Below are 18,826 nucleotides of genomic sequence, written 5' to 3'. Positions count from 1 at the left end.
GTAATTTAACAATTTTATTCATATTTACAGATGGCATACAAGTTTGATATTAAGGCACATGAAAGTTCACATGTTCGTGAAGGTATTTCTGCCCAAAAAAAACGCATATTGATAAAACAAATATTTTTTTACGTTCAAACAGCTCTCCTGTGAAGTCGTGACTTGCGACATATGCCTAGTGTCTTGAATCAGGTCACATATAGCTAGCTTTCTATATATAATAAATGTATTTGTTCAAAACTGTTCAACTATTGTCATTCTCTCTCTGAGTCAACTACTCACCACACTTTATGCACTGCAGTGCTAGCTAGCTGTATCTTATGCTTTCAGTACTACATTCATTCTCTGATGCTTTGATTGGGTGGACAACATGTCAGTTCATGCTGCAAGAGCTCTGATAGGTTGGAGGACATTCTCCAGAAGTTGTTATAATTGCTGTGTAAGTAAGTCTATGGAAGGGGGTGAGAACCATGAGCCTCCTAGGTTTTGAATTGATGTCAATGTAGCCAGAGGAGGACGGAAAGTAGCTGTCCTCCGGCTATACCATGGCGCTACCCTAAAGAGTGCTGTTGAGGCTATTGTAGACCTTCATTGCAAAGCAATGTGTTTAATCAATTATTTGGTGATGTGAATGTATTTAGTATAGTTTTATTGAAAGAGGATAACTTTAATGTTTCACTTTTATTTTTTTATGAAATTCAACAGGCTAAACTAGCTAGCTGTATTCACTAGCTTAGTAAGTGTGGGGGGGGGGGGGGTACAACAAAATATAGCTAGCTCTCTCTCGCTCTCTCTCTCTCTTGCTTCTCCATAATTTTTGAAGAAATGTATTTGTTCAAAACTGTTCAACTATTCTTTCTCTCTTTCTGAGTCTACTCACCACATTCTATGCACTGCATAAGCTAACTGTAGCTTATGCTTTCAGTACTTGATTCATTCTCTGGTCCTTTTATTGGGTGGACAACATGTCAGAGGAGAACGGAAACTAGCTGTCCTCCAGCTACACCATGGTGCTACCCTACAGAGTGCTGTTGAGGCTACTGTAGACCTTTAATCAATTATTTGGTGCTGTGAATATATTTAGAAAAGTTTCATCTAAAAATTATAATTTATTTTGTTTCACAATAACAAAAAACACCCCTTCCTCCTCTGAGGAGCCTCCACTGGTGTACAGCCTAGACACCCTGCCCCCATCTACCACACCACATTTAAATGGAGCAGTGCTTTATTGGCATGGTGGTGGGACACAAACTGCAGCCAAAGCAATAATCAAATTAATGTTACACCGTTTCTGTACATCCTAGTGATAAAGGAACACGGTAGATAAAAAATACACATTTAATTAAAAGTTAAGAAATTCTACACAAGCAAACAACAACAAAGTATGCAATCATCTCATCTCGATACTTCAACAGGAAAAGGTAATCAAATCTATTGGACAAATTACAATTTAGATCAATGTTACCTGACTTCCTGTGGTGTGTATTCCAGGCTACGTTGGTGTTGCAACTGTTGCTGCTGCCGCCTGGTGGTTCCTCTACAGTGAGGACGGCCCAGGTGTGTCTTTCTACCAGTTGGTGAGTGGTAGCATTAGATACGGAAGAGGAAGCAAGACCTCCCACTCCCTAATTTTTATTTCAATGGAAGTCAATGAACTAAGCAGACTGCTATCACATTGGTGTCTATGGGAGGAGCACCCCCTTAAGCAAGACCTGACCAAATCTGACCAAGTCCTAAAGCAATGGGACTCCCTAAATCTGTCTCAGATTATTACCAATCCCACAAGGTATGACTCCAAACACTCAGAAAAGACTACTGTCCTCGATGTTATCCTCACAAATAATCCTGATAGGTACAGTATCGGCCTTGTGTTTTCTGTAATGACCTTAGTGATGATCATTGTTTTACAGCCTGTGTTCATAATTGCTTCTCAGTGCAACGACCTATCCTGATTTGTCATAGAAGCTTGCTAAAAAATGAATGTTTAATGAGCAAGCCTTCCTTCATGAACTGGCCTCTGTAAAATGGTATAGAATCAGCTTGATCTCCCTCTGTCGAAGACATTTAGACATTGTTTTTTGATCTTTTCAGTGGTATTGTTAACAAACACGCCCGCATAAAGAAAATGAGAATTAAAAACAGGTTCAGCCCCTGATTCGACCGCGATCTTGCAGAGTTACTCCACCTCAAGAATTCCATTTGGCAAAAGGCTCGGCACACGCATTCTCAGGCTGGCTGGCTATCGTTCAGGCAAATGAGAAATAAGGGCACTCAGGCTACCCGGAAGGTCAAAGTTAGTTACTTTAAGGAGCAGTTCTCTCTCTGTGGGTCTAACCCCAAGAAGTTCTGGAAAACAGTTAAAGACCTGGAGAATAAACCCTCCTCCTCACAGCTGCTCATGTCCCTTAATGTTGATGATGCGGAAGTTACTGACAAGAGGCACATGGCTGAGCTCTTTAATTAATCACCACTTCATTAAGTCAGGATTCCTATTTGACTCAGCCATGCCTCTTTGCCCATCCAACATTTCCTCATATCCCACTCCTTCTAATGCGACTGTCCCTGATGCTTCTCCCTATTTTCCCCCTGCCCCGCTACAAAGTTTCTTCATGCAGGCAGTCACTGAGTCTGAGGTGCTAAAAGAGCTCCTTAAACTCGACCCCCGAAAAACATCTGGGTCAGATGTTTTAGACCCTTTCTGCTGTCCCTACCATCGACAAGCCCGTCTCTCCTTTCTGGGGAGGTTCCTAATTGCTTGGAAGGCAGCCACGGTTCGTCCTTTATTTAAAGGGGGAGCTCAAGCTGATCCTAACTGTTATAGGCCTCTTTCTATTTGCCCTGTTTATCAAAAACTTGTCAATAAACAACCGACTGGCTTTCTTGATGTCGATAGTATTCTCTCGGGTATGCAATCTGGTTTCCGCTCAGGTTATGGAAGTGTCACTGCAACCTTAAAGGCTCTCAATGATGTCACAATTTCCCTTGAGTCTTATCAATACTGTGCTGCTATTTCTATTGACTTGGCCAAAGCTTTTGATACGGTAGACCATTCCATCTTTGTGGGCCGGCTAAGGAGTATTGGTGTCTCTGAGGGCTCTTTGGCCTGGTTTGCTAACTACCTCTTTCAAAGAGTCCAGTGTATAAAGTCAGAAAATCTGCTGTCTCAGCCACTGCCTGTCACCAAGGGAGTACCCAGAGGCTCAATCCTAGGCCTCACGCTCTTCTCAATTTACATCAACAACATAGCTCTCTCATCCATTTATATGCAGATGATACATTCTTGTACTCAGCTGGCCCCTCACTGGATGTTGTGTTAAATGCTCTTCAACAAAGCTTTCTTAGTGTCCAACAAGCTTTCTCTACCCTTGACCTTTGTTTTGGAGGTGTTCAGAACAAGGTTAATGTGGTTTGGTAAGAAGAATGCCCCTCCTCCCACAGGTGTCATTACAACCTCTGAGGATTTAGAGCTTGAGGTAGTCACCTCATACAAGTACTTGGGAGTATGGCTAGACGGTGTACTGTCCTTCTCTCAGCACATATCAAAGCTGCAGGTCAAAGTTAAATCTAGACTTGGTTTCCTCTATTGTAATCGCTCCTCTTTCACCCCAGCTGCCAAACTAACCCTGATTCAGATGACCATCCTACCCATGCTAGATTACGGAGACATAATTTATAGATCGGCAGGTCATGTTGCTCTTGAGCGGCTAGATGTTCTTTACCATTCGGCCATCAGATTTGCCACCAAATATTGTTGTCTTAGGCCTCACTTTATGTATTGTTGTGTTGTCTCTCTTGTGATGTGTTTTGTCTAATATTTATATCATATTTTTTTTAATCCCAGGGACCCATCCCCACAGGAGGCCTTCTGCCAGGCTGTCATTGTAATTAAGAATTTGTTCTTAACTGACTTGCCTAGTTAAATAAAGTTTAAATAAAATAAAAATGAAGCAGACAATCCCAATCCCAAATCGGAACCCTAGTCTGGCTCTATATGTCGCTCTGAATTCATGTATTTTTTCCATATACAATCCTGGGGGTAGGGGCTACCTAGGACTTACATTTCAATTCGTTATTGAGCAAAAATGTGGAGTCTGGTGTGTAGAACAGAGGTTGCGTCCCACCCTATTCCATATATAGGGCCCTGGTTAAAAGTAGTGCACTATTGGAAATAGTCACATTTGGGATTTAACCACTCTGTAGAACAGGGATTGGTCTCCACGTTTTGTCCCAGCCCAGCACCAACACACCTGTATCACATAAACTATTGCTTTTTAATTTTTAAGAATTAGAAAAACTTTGTCCATACAATGTAGAAATTTGTCTTTAGCTTCACCAGACAAAAACAGTATAGAAACGCCATCCCAGATAATGAAATAAACCGTACAAAAGTGCTACAGTGCCACAGCGGTTCCAAATTCATATATGTTGAGTCATTGGTCTAAAACCATCATCATCAAGAGATCCTCATTTAAAATACACCAATAGTCAAAGACCTTCATCATGATCATCATCATCCATTTTGGGGATATTTAATGTTATGGGTAGGGGCTACCTAGGATCTAAATTTAAACTTCTTACTGAGCAAAAAATGTAGTGAATGATTCTGTGATAATCCAGTAAATGGTTCCATCCTAATTCTCTTGATTTTTCTCTTCAGTCCCACTTCATGCAGTGCCACGAGGAAAACGAGGACTTTGTCGGCGTCCACTGCGAGGTGTTTGAGGCCGCTCCCCCCATGACCATGGCCCTGTCTGTGTTAGTCACCATCGAGATGTGCAATGCCCTCAACAGGTCAGACTGCAACTTTGGTTCCTGCCTGGTTCAATATAAAGGAATGTTTGAAGATTCATGTTAGAAATGCAAGATTCAATTATGCATAACATTAAGGGCCCATATCCCAGATTAAGCCTACTCTTTGACAACAACAAAAAAACACTTTCAATGGAGATGATCCATTTGGCATGCTTTGTAATGCAGGACAGGAGTAGGTTTAATCTGTGTCCTCAAAACTTGCGACATTGGTAGTTTGTTAGCACTGTAATTCTTGATACACAGTATATCAACTTAGAGGTAGAACAGTAAAGTTACATAAAACACTTGTTTATGTTTATAAATAGCTATAACATTGAAAGTGTAGTGTAACCCCAAAGAAATTGGAAGAGTAATTTTAGAATAAACCTGCAGAACAAACATTATCCGCCATCCCTCACCATGTAATGTCAGATCACACACTTCTGCACACCCCTGCATCAACACACACCTGCATCAACACACACATTTTAAATACTTTATTTGTGTTTAGCCAGCTTGCATTACGTAACCCCTCTGTACCCCCCCACCAGTTTGTCTGAAAACCAGTCCCTGCTGCGCATGCCCCCCTGGAGCAACCTGTGGCTGGTTGGAGCCATGTCCCTCTCCATGTCACTCCACTTTGTGATCATTTACGTGGACCCCATGCCCGTGAGTCTGCCTTACCTCGCACCACAACCCTCACCTCACATGCTTGTCCTGTCCGGCCCAAGGACCACTCGTTTTGATCCCAGATCCATCTCTCGCTCTCTGCCTCCTTTTTGTCTTACTCTCTCTCAATCTCCTTCTGTCTGATTCTCTCTCTCTCTGCCTCCTTTTTGTCTTACTCTCTCTCACTCTCTCTCCCCCAGCCATACATTTTTATACAGTCCCCTGGACTGTGTGCCCTGACATGAAGGGCTATTTAATTCGTATTGCGGAAATGTAGCGTTAGAGCGCGATTAAAATGTAAAAAGCAATGTTCCTGCATTAGCCGAGACTGCATTCACGTCTAACGCTTCAGCGATACAGATTGAATAGAGCCCTAAGTAAGAGTGATACTTGAGTTAGAGTATTTTACAATTGAGTAAGGCCTAGATTCAATCTGGACCGTTATAGTGCGATTTACATTTAAAGGTAATTTCAGATTGAGCCGACATATGCACAGTTTACAGTGAGTGGTCTACTCAAGCGCGGAAACATTTATTTTAAAAAGGTGCATAGCCCGATCAGATTGAATCTAGCCGTAAGAGTATGTGATAACTAAGTAGTAGTACGTGATAACTAAGTAGTAGTACGTGATATGTGTCTGAAATGTGCCTGTCCTCTCCGCTGCAGATGATCTTTAAATTGACCCACTTGAACGTGGAAAAATGGATGGTGGTGCTCAAGCTCTCGATCCCCGTCATCCTCATTGACGAGGTCCTCAAGTTTGTGGCCCGCAATTACCTGGAGGGTAAGGACACACAATCTGTTATCAATTAAATCTAACATTCCTTGTAATAATATCCTGTAATATCCACAGAAATATTCCCTCTAATTATTTTGGGCACTGAGCAAATTTCAGGTCTTGCTAGTGGAAACTGGAATGTTGGGAGAAATGTGTAACTTTACAGTTTTAGACAGTAGCCAATAGGATATTGTGGCTATTTGAGCATAATGTAGACCTATCAGAGTGGCCTATCAACAAAACCAATAATGCAAATCCCATAACATTTTCACAATTCTGATTTCTATAATATAGCCTACAGTAGCCTATATGGGGTGTTCAAAGCAGTCTTTTAAAAACGTTTTTACATTATGCTCTTGTAGGAAGCAGTAACACCCCATCGCTGACCAATTGAAGAAAATGCATTAGGGCTAGGGTGGACTGAATTAGGTTTACGACTGTTCCTGCCCAATGTGCAATAGCGGTAGTATGTTAGAGGAATGAGGAGATGGCCAGGAATCCAATACTTGATTTTATTGCATACACAGAGCACACTGGGTTGTTTGGAGGTTATGGAATTGTGTTTTTTCTTGTCAGTCAGCACAACAAAGAAAGAACAAAAGGCAAGATGGCCACCGGATTGAATCACCAGCACAACTGAAAGCTAGGAGGAAAACTGCAGCTTAAATAGTGCAGTAATGTCAATTAGTTCACTGGGAACAGGTGTGGTAATTAGCCAGTGAGGGGCATGGCCAGAGGAGAAGGAAAACCTGGTTGCTGTCATGAGCCTTTGTGACACCAATACTTACATATAACTGGGCTAATAACTCGCAAAGAATATCAACAACCGTGCACACGAACAGCTCTGAAAAGCGGCTCCACTGGCTGGTGATTGAAAGACCACTCGTGCACTACCCGTCAATAGAATTATACTCCGGTGCGCTTTGGCTTAGCCTAGACAACCGATAGTGGGCGTTTGAGCTGTACTATTTTTTTTTTAGGATTGATGTGCCCAGCAGGTAAAACATTCATGTCACCTGTGGGCCGGCTCGTACATGAAGCATCCTCCATTCATGCTACAAAAGCATCATTTTCCTTCTTAACCAGCTTTTTCTTTTTCTTTTTTTTTTTTACACCTTTATTTAACCAGGCAAGTCAGTTAAGAACAAATTCTTATTTTCAATGACGGCCTAGGAACAGTGGGTTAACTGCCTGTTCAGGGGCAGAACGGGGGGGCAGAACGACATATTTGTACCTTGTCAGCACGGGGGTTTGAACTTGCAACCTTCCGGTTACTCGTCCAATGCTCTAACCACTAGGCTACCCTGCCGCCCCTTTAATGGCGGGCTGTCTGATTTTTATTTTATTTATTTTTTTAGAAAAGAGTGTAGCAGTGATGTAAAGAACTTAAGTCGTTTTTTGGGGGTATCTGTACTTCACTTCATATTTTTGACAACTTCATAGTTTTACTTCACTACATTCCTAAAGAAAATGATGTACAAGAAGTGGGACTCCATACATTTTCCCAGACACCCAAATTGTACTCGTTACATTTTGAATGCTTAGCTGGACAGAAAAATTGTCTAATTCACATTAATATAACACATTGTCATCCCTACTGCCTCGGATCTGGCAGACTCACTAAATACATGCTTCGTTTGTAAATTATGTCTGAGGGTTGGAGCGTTTTCCTGGCTATTTGAAGAAAAGAAAAAAATGGTGCCATCTGGTTTGCTTAAGGAATTTGAAATGTATACTTTATTCTTAAGTATATATAAAACCAATTTTTTTTTTTTTTCATTTACTCAAGTAAGATTTTACTGGGTGACTTTCACTTGAGTCATTTTCTATGAAGGTATCTTTACTTTTACTAAAGTATGACAAATTGAGTACTTTTTCCACCACTGTGCTGTAGTTGAAGAAAAGATCTAGAGCCCACTATCGGCTGCCTAGGCTAGTTGTGGCTCGAACTACAACAAAATCACAGACTCAATCTTAGATTTGTTTTGTTGCACTGAAAAGTGGCTGATATAATGTTGATTAAATCAGAGAAACATTGATCTACACAGAGTGAACTCAGTTAAATTCAATCTCTTGCATCCCTGCGCGGGCTGACATACCATCTGCATGGGAGTCCTGGAGGTGGTGCATGTCTGTGCACGCAAACAGCTTAGAGTGAACATTGCTCCAGACTTTCATACCTGCTTCCAGGGCTTACTAAGACTATCATCCATTCTAAATATTACCTATTTAAATTGCAAAACCTTTAATAAGTTAATATGATTTCTCTTCCCACTGGGTGCCTTCATTGCCCTCTCCCCCACTTTTCCTATACCTGCCACTGCCTTCGCTACTCCCCCCGTCCATCCCGTTTTCACTTTGTTTATGATTCAATGGTTTTGTATCCAGATGGTGTCAACACTAAATTTACACTGATAATATATAATATCCACTCATATGTATTCACTAAAGTCTGTGTGAGTGTCTTCCTACAGGTTCCCCATATTGCTTAATAAAAGTTTGTCTAATTTTATGGCTGTGTCACATTTAGGTAGTAATTGCCTTTGTAGACTCTTCCACCAGCAAGATCTAGCTTGGGGACAAATCAAATCAAACTGTCACATGCGCCAAAATACAACAAGTTTAGACCGTACCGTGAAATGCTTACTTTACAAGCCCTTAACTCTTCTTGAACTGCACTGTTGGTTAAGAAAATATTGACCAAATAAAGTCAAAAAGAATAAAAACAATAACATAACGAGGCTATATACAGGGGGTATCAGTACCGAGTCAGTGTGCGGGAGTACAGGTTACTTGAGGACAAGGTTAGCCTTTGCAGTTTTAACCAACATTAACATTTAACTACAGTCAACACACAATAGTAGCCTATTATTGTATGGAAAAGTCAGATTTATTTTATGAACATAGTAATACTTTTGGTATCATTTAGCAGACGCTTTTATCCAAAACTTGGTCATGCATGCATACATTTTAAGTGGGTGGCCCCTGGGAATTGAACCCACAATCCTGGCATTGGAAGCGCCATGCAGTTAACCCACTGTTCCTAGGCCGTCATTGAAAATAAGAATTTGTTCTTAACTGACTTGCCTGGTTAAATAAAAGGTAAAAAATAAAAATGCTGTACCAACTGAGCTACACAGAACCACCAATATTTACTGTTGAGTAGATAAGTGTTGTATAATGTCAATTGAGCAGAACTAAAATGTAACTAAATGGCCAGAATAATAGATGAATGCCCAACTCCACATCAATCAATAGTACTTCATGTAGATCTAAAAGGACTGTATTTCTAATAATATGGGAATTTTAGGCTGGGTTGGAATGTTCCCCATATTGCTTATACCTATCCTCCAAATTGATCCCTAGGGGCTAGTGCTCAATTTGGGACTTAAGTCTAGTCCTACCTTATCCGGTTGCCAATACCCTTCTCTTTCCCTTGCAGTTGCTGATGACAATCTAGTAAGCAAGAAGTGGGACTAAAAGAACACCAGGAGTATAAAGGAGAGAAAAGAATGAGAAGAGGAAGGGTGGAAGCACTTCCCAGAAAACCAGAGCGCAGACCATCACTAGAAGTGAGAGAAAAAAGTCCAACAAGATCAAAGAATGAAACAAAAGCCACCAGAAAATTAAAAAAAAAACATATATATAAATTTCTTTGTGTATGTATTGAAATTAAGTTAATATATAAGAAAGTGTTATGAACAATATATTCAAATTATTCTGACTATTCTTAAAAAATAAAAACTGTATTAAAAGAGAATACAAGAGTGGCTGGTTAATTGTTATTGGTTTGATTCCCAGTATCTCACATACTTATGGTTGATGAGAAGCATCTTCGCCTTCACTTATGAGTCCTTTGGTGTCTGTGGAGATCAATCATGGATTTACAGCTGCAGACAGCGCATGTGAAGGCTTGGTTGGAGGGGGCAGGAATAGCCCTGTGAGCATGCCTCAGGTGGCTTGGTCTTCTATACTGGATGGATTGATATTGCACCTCTTCAGAGTGTTTTTAATTCGTTCCTGCATCCGTTTCTTTTGGCCACCAGCAGAGCGTTGGCCTTCATGTGGCCGTTGAGCACTTTCGGCAAATGTCGGCCCTCTAGGACGCAGATGACATGACCAAGCCATCTTAGTTGGTGATTGTTTAAGGTGGACTGCATGCCAGCCCATTTCAGTACCTCTGTGTGGTGTACTGCATCCTGCCAGGTAACACAGAGGATCTTCTTGAGGCCCTTTATTTGGAAGGCCTCCAGGGTTTATGTGCCGACTAAGGGATCCATGCTTCACAGCTGTATAACAGGGTGGACACACACACACACACACACCTCTCTCTCCGCAAACAATTACACAAGAAAAACATGATCCTGCAATGAGTAGTTTTTCAATGTATATTTATATATTAAAGGCAATTAGTATCAACAAGAGAATGCAAAATTCATTCACAGGTTTCTTATCTTATTCTTCATTTTAAAAAGTGGTAAAGTCTAAAAAAGGTATAAAGGTAATTGTGTCACTGGAGTGGTTGTATATAGTTTTTAGTGTTACTCGCTGGTATCAACAAGGGCAGTGCTTTTAGATCAATGATTGGAAGTCAAGCAAAGTGCCCACTGGTCCTGAGAGGTGGGTGAGAGAGTGCATTTCCATGTGTCAGAAGTATCATAATACGGTATAACTTACAGTAGATACTGGCCTATTTTCAACATGTTGCATTTTGGTGACTTCCACTAAAGTAGTAATGGAGTGTTTCTCATCACATCCGACTGGCGGGAATGTCGAGTCAGGAACTTCAATACAAATATTCAAGTTATCTCAATGAGTCCAGTTAAAAAAGGGGGTTAAGGCCAGTCTTCTAATGAGTGTTTGGTCATTGAACGTGAGAAAATACATTTTTTAAACTCCCAAATATGGAAAGATGTGGAGGGCGCTCAAGCAACAAGTCGAGGTGCAACCAAAAATATATCATCATTGAACAGCTCCAAAGTACAAATATTCCAAGTCACATTACAAGCTGAGGTGGTGATTCCCAATGTTGGAGAGGATTGGCCTGAACAAGGCCAGCATAGATCTGACTCATTATTAGTGGTCTGGAATGAAAGGTGATTTGTCTATCAGTGATTACTCAGTGCCTTGTTAAGCCCACTCCTCTTCAAAGCGGGGATAGTGGTCACGTCTTTCTCCATGGTTACGGTTGCACTTCATGTCCAGCCTCGTTCTTATTGGTCACCCTTGGAATACTTCCTGTTTCTCCCGTCGCTTTGGCACTGTTGTGTTGCTCTGATAGACTCACGTGGCATCAGTGGGTGGGGCACCCTCTTCAGGAAGCCCCTCCTCCAAGATGTCACTGACCTGGTCCAGAGTTTCAGCCTGACGGATCAACTCCAGCTTCACCTAGAGGAAAGCGATGAAGGACGGAGAGACAGACAAAAGGGAAAGAGAGGGTGGAGTAAGAAGCCTCATGGTCATTTGACTATGGAACAAAAATGATATGGAATCCAGCTGGACTTGACCTAGATCAGTGCTGTAAAATAACATAAACCAAACCAATGTGAATACACCCCCAGTGGGCTGGTCCTGAATCTGTGTAATGTACCTGCAGTGACTGTGAAAGCTGGACAAAGTCCCTCTGCACCATCTGGCTGGTGTCCACCTGAGAACGCATACTGATGATCTGGCTACGCAGCTCCAAACACTGTTGCTGGAGGGACGCCTAGGAGGGAGATAGAAAGGGAGTGAGAATGGTGAGAGAGGGAAAGAACTACAGTAACATGTTATCTTTCCTACTTTGGGAACACTAAGTACACAAAAGGTACAACACGGACGGACACAAATCTATCCCTGGTCCCCTTGTACAGTACCTTGTCATGGTTGAGAGTCTTGCTGTCTCCTTGTAGGTGTGAGAGCGCCACGCCGAGGCCTTGTAGCTCGGTGCGACCGTTCTGTAGCTCCAACTGCAGCGTCTCCTTTTGACACTGGACCCGCTCCATCTCGGTCTTCAGACTGGACAGCTGCACTGCAGAGGGCAAAGCTTTTATTGAACAAGGAAGTCCCATCGAGGTTAGAAGACCGGTTTCACAAGGGAAAGACAACGGGCGTGTTCGAGCAGATACGTTTTGTCAAGTCACCGCCTTTCAAAGTGTATTGCATTATGTGGATAACTGCATGAACGTCACAAAAACAACCATGTGATCAAAGGTTATGCGGTTTGATGAAGTCTCCTTCAATTGCTGCAGTTGCTTTTCACCGACGGCACCATGCAGCCATCGCCTGGCTACTGGGAGGCACTACTTGTCAACCAATCAATGTTTTTGGTATTTGAGACCTTTAACAAATACTTTACACACTACCTTCAGAAAGTATTCATACCCCTTGACTTATTCCACGTTGTTGTGTTACAGCCTCAATTCAAAATGGATTAAATCAATTTTTTTCCTGCTTACCCATTTACACAATACCCCATAATGACAAAGTGAAAACATGTTTTTTTTATGTTAACAAATAAAGTAAATACAGAAATATCTCATGACATAAGTATTCACACAGGTTAGAATCTCCGTTGACAGCGATAATAGCTGTGAGTCTCTGGGTAAGTCTTTAAGAAACATGTCAAACTCGGGGCAGTGTTTTCACTCCTCCCTTGTACTTGATTGTACAAGGTCACTAAAGGTCACTAATTAAGGTCACTAATTAGTAAGGAACTCCACTCACCTGGTTGTCTAAGTTTTAATTGAAAGGATAAAACAACAACCAGCATACACTAGGCCCTCCATGGAATGAGTTTGCCACCCCTGCTCTAAGCACACCTGGATTGTACAATATTTGCCCATTATTCTTTAAGCTCTATCAAATTGGTTGTTGTTCATTGTTAGAAATCCATTTAAGTCTCGCCATATTCACCCTGATTTAAGTCAAAACTGTAACTCGGCCACTCAGGAACATTCACCGTCTTCTTGGTAAGCAACTCCAGTGTAGATTTGGCCTTGTGTTTTAGTGTCTGATGGAAAGCAGACAGACAGGTTTGCCTATTGTCCTGTAGCCCATCCCAGCCTTGTGCAGGTCTACAATTTTATCCCCGATGTCCTTACATATCTCTGGTCTTGGCCATTATGGAGAGGTTGGAGTCTGTTTGATTGAGTGTGTGGACACACTTTTATACAGGTAACGAGTTCAAACAGGTGCAGTTAATATAGGTAAGTGGAGAACAGGAGGGCTTCTTAAAGAAAAACTAACAGGTCTGTGAAAGTCAGAATTCTTACTGGTAGGTAAGTGATCAAATACTTATGTCATGCAATAAAATGCAAATTAATGACTTAAAAATCATAATGTGATTTTCTGTATTTTTTGTACATTTTTGTCCATCTCTCACAGTTGAAGTGTACCTCTGATAAAAATTACAGACCTCTACATGCTTTGTAAGTAGGAAAACCTGCAAAATCGGCAGTGTATCAAATACTTGTTCTCCCCACTGTATATATACCATTTTGCTCCATAGGACCAAATCCAAGTGGTAGGTCACATTTCAGCTTTACATTTTTAATTAATTTGTACATATTTTAAAAAACACAATTCCACTTTGACATTACGGTGTACAGTGACAAATCTCAATTTAATAATTTACATTTTTTTGTCGAACAATATGTGGAAAAAGTCAAGGGGTGTGAATACTTTCTGAAGGCACTTCAGAAAGTATGTTTTCAGTTTGTGATCTGGGGTTAAAGAAAAGTTGAATAGACCTTTATAAAGGTCTTGGCTGTGGCAGATGCACCTCCCTGACTTTCGTCTACAGTCGTCTTCGTTAGCCTACCTAATCTAACGTAACCTATGAGTTTACTACGGTCAACGCTTGTTATCAACTTCCCGTGTGTGATGCATTACTGATTAATTCCTATGGCCTTCTATACCACACAATTACATATGATCTCTCTCACACACACACATATATATAATAATGCCCACTCACCTTGTAAAACTTCTGTTGAGGCAGAACCATAGGAGAAAGAGAGAATGTATGTTGGTTTTGAACCAGCTGGCAAGTTCTATTACACTTATCAACACAAAGAAAGAGCAAAGGAAAGGCAGATGAACAGACCGCTCTCCTCCACGCGGGTCTCCAGTTGTTCCTTCAGATTGACGATCTCAATACGCAGCCTCTCCTCACTGTGTGCCCCCTACAGGTGAGAGTACAGTAGTGCATACAGTAATAGTATATTTCCTTTGTATTGCAATGATTCTTGACTGTATGAACACACACAAGTGCACGCATATACACACATACTGTACCTGTAGTGTAGGACCAAGGGGTGTGTTGGTGTCCCCTGCCCCAATCATCTCCTCGATCTCCTCCCCTTTTAGCCTGGACAGCTCATTACACACCCTCCTCTGAGAGAGAGACAGCTCTGCCTGGGAACACAACACACAAGCACACACACAAAACATCTCAAACACACACTACATGAACCTCATCCCCCTCCTCCGTGGTTGGACCAAGTGCCGGTCACTCACCAGCCTGCTATGTATGGCATTCTGTGATTGGTTGAAAGACTTCTGCAGCTCCTGTAGGAGGGCATCGGAGGTCTGAACCTGAGACTGGAGAACTGTGACCTGACACACACGACACACAGTAACATTCAATTCCGTGGTCAACTGACATTTCTCAATATACAGTATATGCCATGTGTGTAAAGGTGTGCGTACGTGTTTGTGTGTCTCAGTAGTCTGTGTGTCCAGCTCGCTCTCCAGCTTGGTCCTCTCTTCCCTCAGTCGACTCAGCTCTCCCTCCCGCTCCACAACCTGCACATCAGACCACACCAAATTAGACACCATGAGTCCACACCACATCAGACGTCACGAGACCAATCCACAGAAGACGTCACGAGTCCATTACAGACCTGTACAGTTCTGCTCACCTGTTTGATAGTCAAACACACCAATGTTGGCTGTTTTAACAGGCTTTAAGTACACTTAAAAATAACTGCAACAATTTCAAACATTTTACTGAGTTATCTTTCATATAACGAAAATCAATTGAAATAAATTCATTAGGCCCTAAACTATGGATTGTACATGACTGGGAATATAGATTTGATCTGTTGGTCAGAGATACCCCAAAAAAGGTAGAGGCATGGATCAGAAAAACAGTCAGTATCTGGTGTGACCACGAATTGCCTCATGCAGCACGACATCTCCTTGGGAGGGAGTTGATCAGGTTGATTGTGGTCTGTGGAATGTTGTCCCACTCCTCTTCAATGGCCGTGCAAAGTTGCTGGATATTGGCGGGAACTGGAACACTCCGTCATATATGTCGGCGGATAAATGGCACGACAATGGGCATCAGGATCTCATCCCGGTATCTCAGTGCATTCAAATTGCCATCGATAAAATGTAATTGTGTTCGTTGTTCATAGCTTATGCCTGCCCATACCATAACCCACCATGGGGCACTCTGTTCACAACGTTGACATCAGCAAACCGCTCGCTCACACGACACCATACACGCCGTCTGCCATCTGCACGGTACAGTTGAAACCGGGATTCTACCGTGAAAAGCACACTTCTCCAGCGTGCCAGTGGCCATCGAAGGTGAACATTTGCCCACTGAAGTCAGTTACGACGCCGAACTGCATTCAGGCCAAGACCTTGGTGAGGACAACGAGCACGCAGATGAGCTTCCCGAAGACGGTTTCAGACAGTTTGTGCAGAAATTCTTCGTTTGTGCAATCCCATGGTTTCATCAGCTTTCCGAGTGGCTTGTCTCAGACAATCCCACAGATGAAGAAGTCGGATGTGGAGGTCCTGGTGTGGTTACACGTGGTCTGCGGTTGTGAGGCCGGTTGGACGTACTGCCAAATTCTCTAAAACGACGTTGGAGCCAGCTTATTGTAGAGAAATTAACATTAAATTATCTGGCAACAGCTCTGGTCGACATTCTTGCAGTCAGCATGCCAATTTGCACGCTCCTTCAAAACTTGATACATCTGTGGCATTGTGTTGAGTGACAACTGCACATTTTAGAGCGTGGCCTTTTATTGTCCACAGAACTTGTGTAATGATCATGCTGTTTAATCAGCTTCTTGATATGCCACACCTGTCAGGTGGATGGATTATCTTGGCAAAGGAGAAATGCTCACTAACAGGGATGTAAACACATTTTTGCACAACATTTGAGAGAAATAAGCTTTTTGTGTTTATGGAACATTTCTAGGATCTTTTATTTCAGCTCATGAAACATGGGACCAACACCTTAGATGTTGCATTTATATATTTTTTCAGTATAAGTCCTAGTTGGAGTGTGTTTGTGTGGCTGGTGCTCACTTGTTTGCTTAGTGAATTGATGTCAAAGTGTGTGTGTTCACCTGTGTGTTAAGCGAGTCCCATTCGGTGTGTGTGACCAGACGGTGGCCAGGCGGGGGCAGGTAGATGGCCTCGGGCACCAGGGTTCCCGTGGAGACCAGGGAGGCGGTGTCTTCCTGGGAGGGTTGGCGGCGGGGCAGTGAGGGCGTGTCCAAGGAGAAGGAGGAGAAAGAGGTGAAGTCACAGTTCTGGGAGAAATAGCCCTCCAGCCCTGCCCCTTCACCCTCCCCTGGTCCCTCAGCCTCCGCTGGTTGGCTATCCCATCCGTCTGTTCTTGGCTTTCTGAGGCTATTGGTGGGGTCTGTCGACTGGCCCTCAGACTGCATAGCTCCCACCTCCACCCCGTCCTTCTTTATACTGCCCTGAGTGAGAGCGAGAGCGAGAGAAGTCAGAGACAAGGAAATGGGTTAAGTAACATTGAGGTGAACACACACACACACCTGAGACTGCACACTGGCTCTCCTCCACTGGGCACGCTCAGACTGCAGAGTAGATATTCTAGCCTCATACTGAGAAGCCGTCTCTGAGAATAGAAGAGAGAAACGAGATGACAGACAATAACAGGCCATTTAGGTGGGTCCTACACATTGTCTGCATTCCAAATGGCACGCTATTCTCTATCTAGTGCAAAAATGTTGACAATAGCCCCCATTGGGAATGGATGATGAATAGAACAGAGCAACCTTCCTCAGAAGAGAGGAGACCCGCCCCATCTATACAATGGTAGGGACCTCTGACTGCATCTCCTGGTCACACTGTGTGTGTGTGTGTTGTGGTGTGGTGTGTGTGTTATATGTGTGTGCGTGTGTGTTGCTCTCTCTCTGACCTCTGAGGGCCTCCTGAAGAGACTGCATCTCCTGGTCACACTGTCTCTGCAGCTCTCCCAGCTCCTCCTGTTTGCTCAGTTCGCAGATTGTCGCCACGCCCTGCCAGTGCTCCAGCTGCGCTCGGCAATCTGCTAGCTGGGCCTGCAAGCTCTCCATTGCACCTGACAAGAAGGAAATCAGATGATGTCATCTCTCAATTTATGGTGAACACAGGACAATGGGGTTCAACAGTCCCAGAGAGAGACTTGAAGATATCTTATGAGCTGCGTCAAGCATGATCATGCAAGCAATTGCATTTAGGTCTACTACACAGGCTATCCCTTCCAATGTCAACAACATTATAAAACACCCCATGCAAAGCAATTCACGAATGCAATAATACACCTGTTGACAATCGAACTGACAGATAACATTGTTTTGGCTGTCTCCCAGTGGAGACATGGCAATCCTTGGCACACCCCTGCCACAGCTTCTAATTAGGCTGACTGACGTCTCCACAAAAATCATACTTATTATGGCCTCTTTCTACAATTCCTCTTCTGAAAATCTGATTTTAAACCTAACCACACTGCTGACCTTATGCCTAACTAACCTTAAATTAAAGACCTAAAAGTACATTTTAACGATATAGCCATTTTGACTTTGTGGTAGTAACAGGAAGGTCAAAATAGTTCACTCAGCAAGTGACAGCTCCAGCAATAGCAACATTTCGTACATGTTCAGTGGTCTGTAGCTACATTCCGAAATTCGCACGCATTTGTGAGATTTGGCTATCACAAAGGGTTAACGTTAGTTAGCAATCAAGCCAGCGTAGCTAAAGCACTTGTTGATGGCTAACTTAGTGACTTTCTTACCAGTGTCGTCCTTCTGAGAGTTCACCGACGGTTCCATTATCATTTGTTTCCGAGCTGTTCTATAATGGCACCAACTGTCTTAGTCGTGAAAAACATTTACTGGTTGGGTTGGTGTGAGAGCTCAAAGCATGACTTATTCACTCCTGGTCAACCTCAGGAAATAACTTTCCCCGGTTTAAACCCACGGATATTACTTAACATCCTTCCCAAATGCCGACGACTGCATTGAAGTTTCCGTTATTCTCCCCAGTTAAACTACCGTATTGTGATGGGATAAGCAAATCCTAATAAGTGGGTTATTAAAATGCCAACCATTTTAAAAGGGAGAGAATCTGTATTTTGAATACAGCTAATAAGTGCTGTCTAGTTTCCGTATGTCTGTTCCTGCCACGAATTTTGCGTAGCTGTGTCAAATATTTTTTTATAATGGACTGTACGTTATTTATTAGGGATACCTGGAGAAAATCGGATCTCTGAAATGAAAATTACGGCCCTCCTTTCAGTAAAATATATTTTGACCTGACCCTACCCGAAAACACTTAAAGTGACCCTCCCCTATA

At 42.5% G+C, this 18,826-nt stretch overlaps 2 protein-coding genes across 3 annotated transcripts in view; one reads left to right on the top strand and one right to left on the bottom strand.

Annotated features, from left to right (window-relative positions):
* The window catches only part of LOC139406860 (sarcoplasmic/endoplasmic reticulum calcium ATPase 1-like), a 33,545-nt gene extending 23,537 nt beyond the window's left edge, over positions 1 to 10,008 (top strand). For both annotated transcript variants that reach the window (XM_071149961.1, XM_071149960.1), the window contains exons 21-25: positions 1,492 to 1,577; positions 4,658 to 4,791; positions 5,343 to 5,460; positions 6,127 to 6,244; positions 9,681 to 10,008. In XM_071149961.1, the coding sequence (XP_071006062.1) occupies positions 1,492 to 1,577; positions 4,658 to 4,791; positions 5,343 to 5,460; positions 6,127 to 6,244; positions 9,681 to 9,718 (494 nt within the window). In that variant the 3' untranslated portion in view covers positions 9,719 to 10,008. The remainder of the gene's footprint in view (positions 1 to 1,491; positions 1,578 to 4,657; positions 4,792 to 5,342; positions 5,461 to 6,126; positions 6,245 to 9,680) is intronic.
* Positions 10,009 to 10,612: 604 nt separating this feature from the next.
* Positions 10,613 to 18,412, bottom strand: LOC139406859 (rab GTPase-binding effector protein 2-like). Its single transcript, XM_071149959.1, has 12 exons — positions 18,267 to 18,412; positions 17,412 to 17,573; positions 17,026 to 17,108; positions 16,588 to 16,947; positions 14,930 to 15,025; positions 14,738 to 14,836; positions 14,516 to 14,635; positions 14,325 to 14,403; positions 14,196 to 14,207; positions 12,094 to 12,248; positions 11,829 to 11,945; positions 10,613 to 11,626 (listed from the first exon to the last, which is right to left on the bottom strand). Exons 1-12 carry the CDS (start codon positions 18,307 to 18,309, stop codon positions 11,522 to 11,524), a joined length of 1,431 nt encoding a protein of 476 aa, XP_071006060.1. The 5' UTR covers positions 18,310 to 18,412; the 3' UTR covers positions 10,613 to 11,521.
* Between the last annotated feature and the right edge of the window lie 414 nt (positions 18,413 to 18,826).

The sequence above is a fragment of the Oncorhynchus clarkii genome, chromosome 4, assembly GCF_045791955.1.
Source record: "Oncorhynchus clarkii lewisi isolate Uvic-CL-2024 chromosome 4, UVic_Ocla_1.0, whole genome shotgun sequence".
NCBI lineage: Eukaryota > Metazoa > Chordata > Actinopteri > Salmoniformes > Salmonidae > Oncorhynchus > Oncorhynchus clarkii.
This window is presented reverse-complemented; position numbering and strand designations above follow the sequence as displayed.

Bases quoted from the DNA above. Each gene is read 5' to 3' on its own strand.
- LOC139406859 (XM_071149959.1), bottom strand. From the start codon at position 18,309: ATGATAATGGAACCGTCGGTGAACTCTCAGAAGGACGACACTG. The intron at 14,837-14,929 runs GTACGCACACCT...CGTGTGTGTCAG, and splicing joins CTACTGAGACACACAAACAC to GTCACAGTTCTCCAGTCTCA. The intron at 11,946-12,093 runs GTACTGTACAAG...TCTCCCTCCTAG, and splicing joins AGACTCTCAACCATGACAAG to GCGTCCCTCCAGCAACAGTG.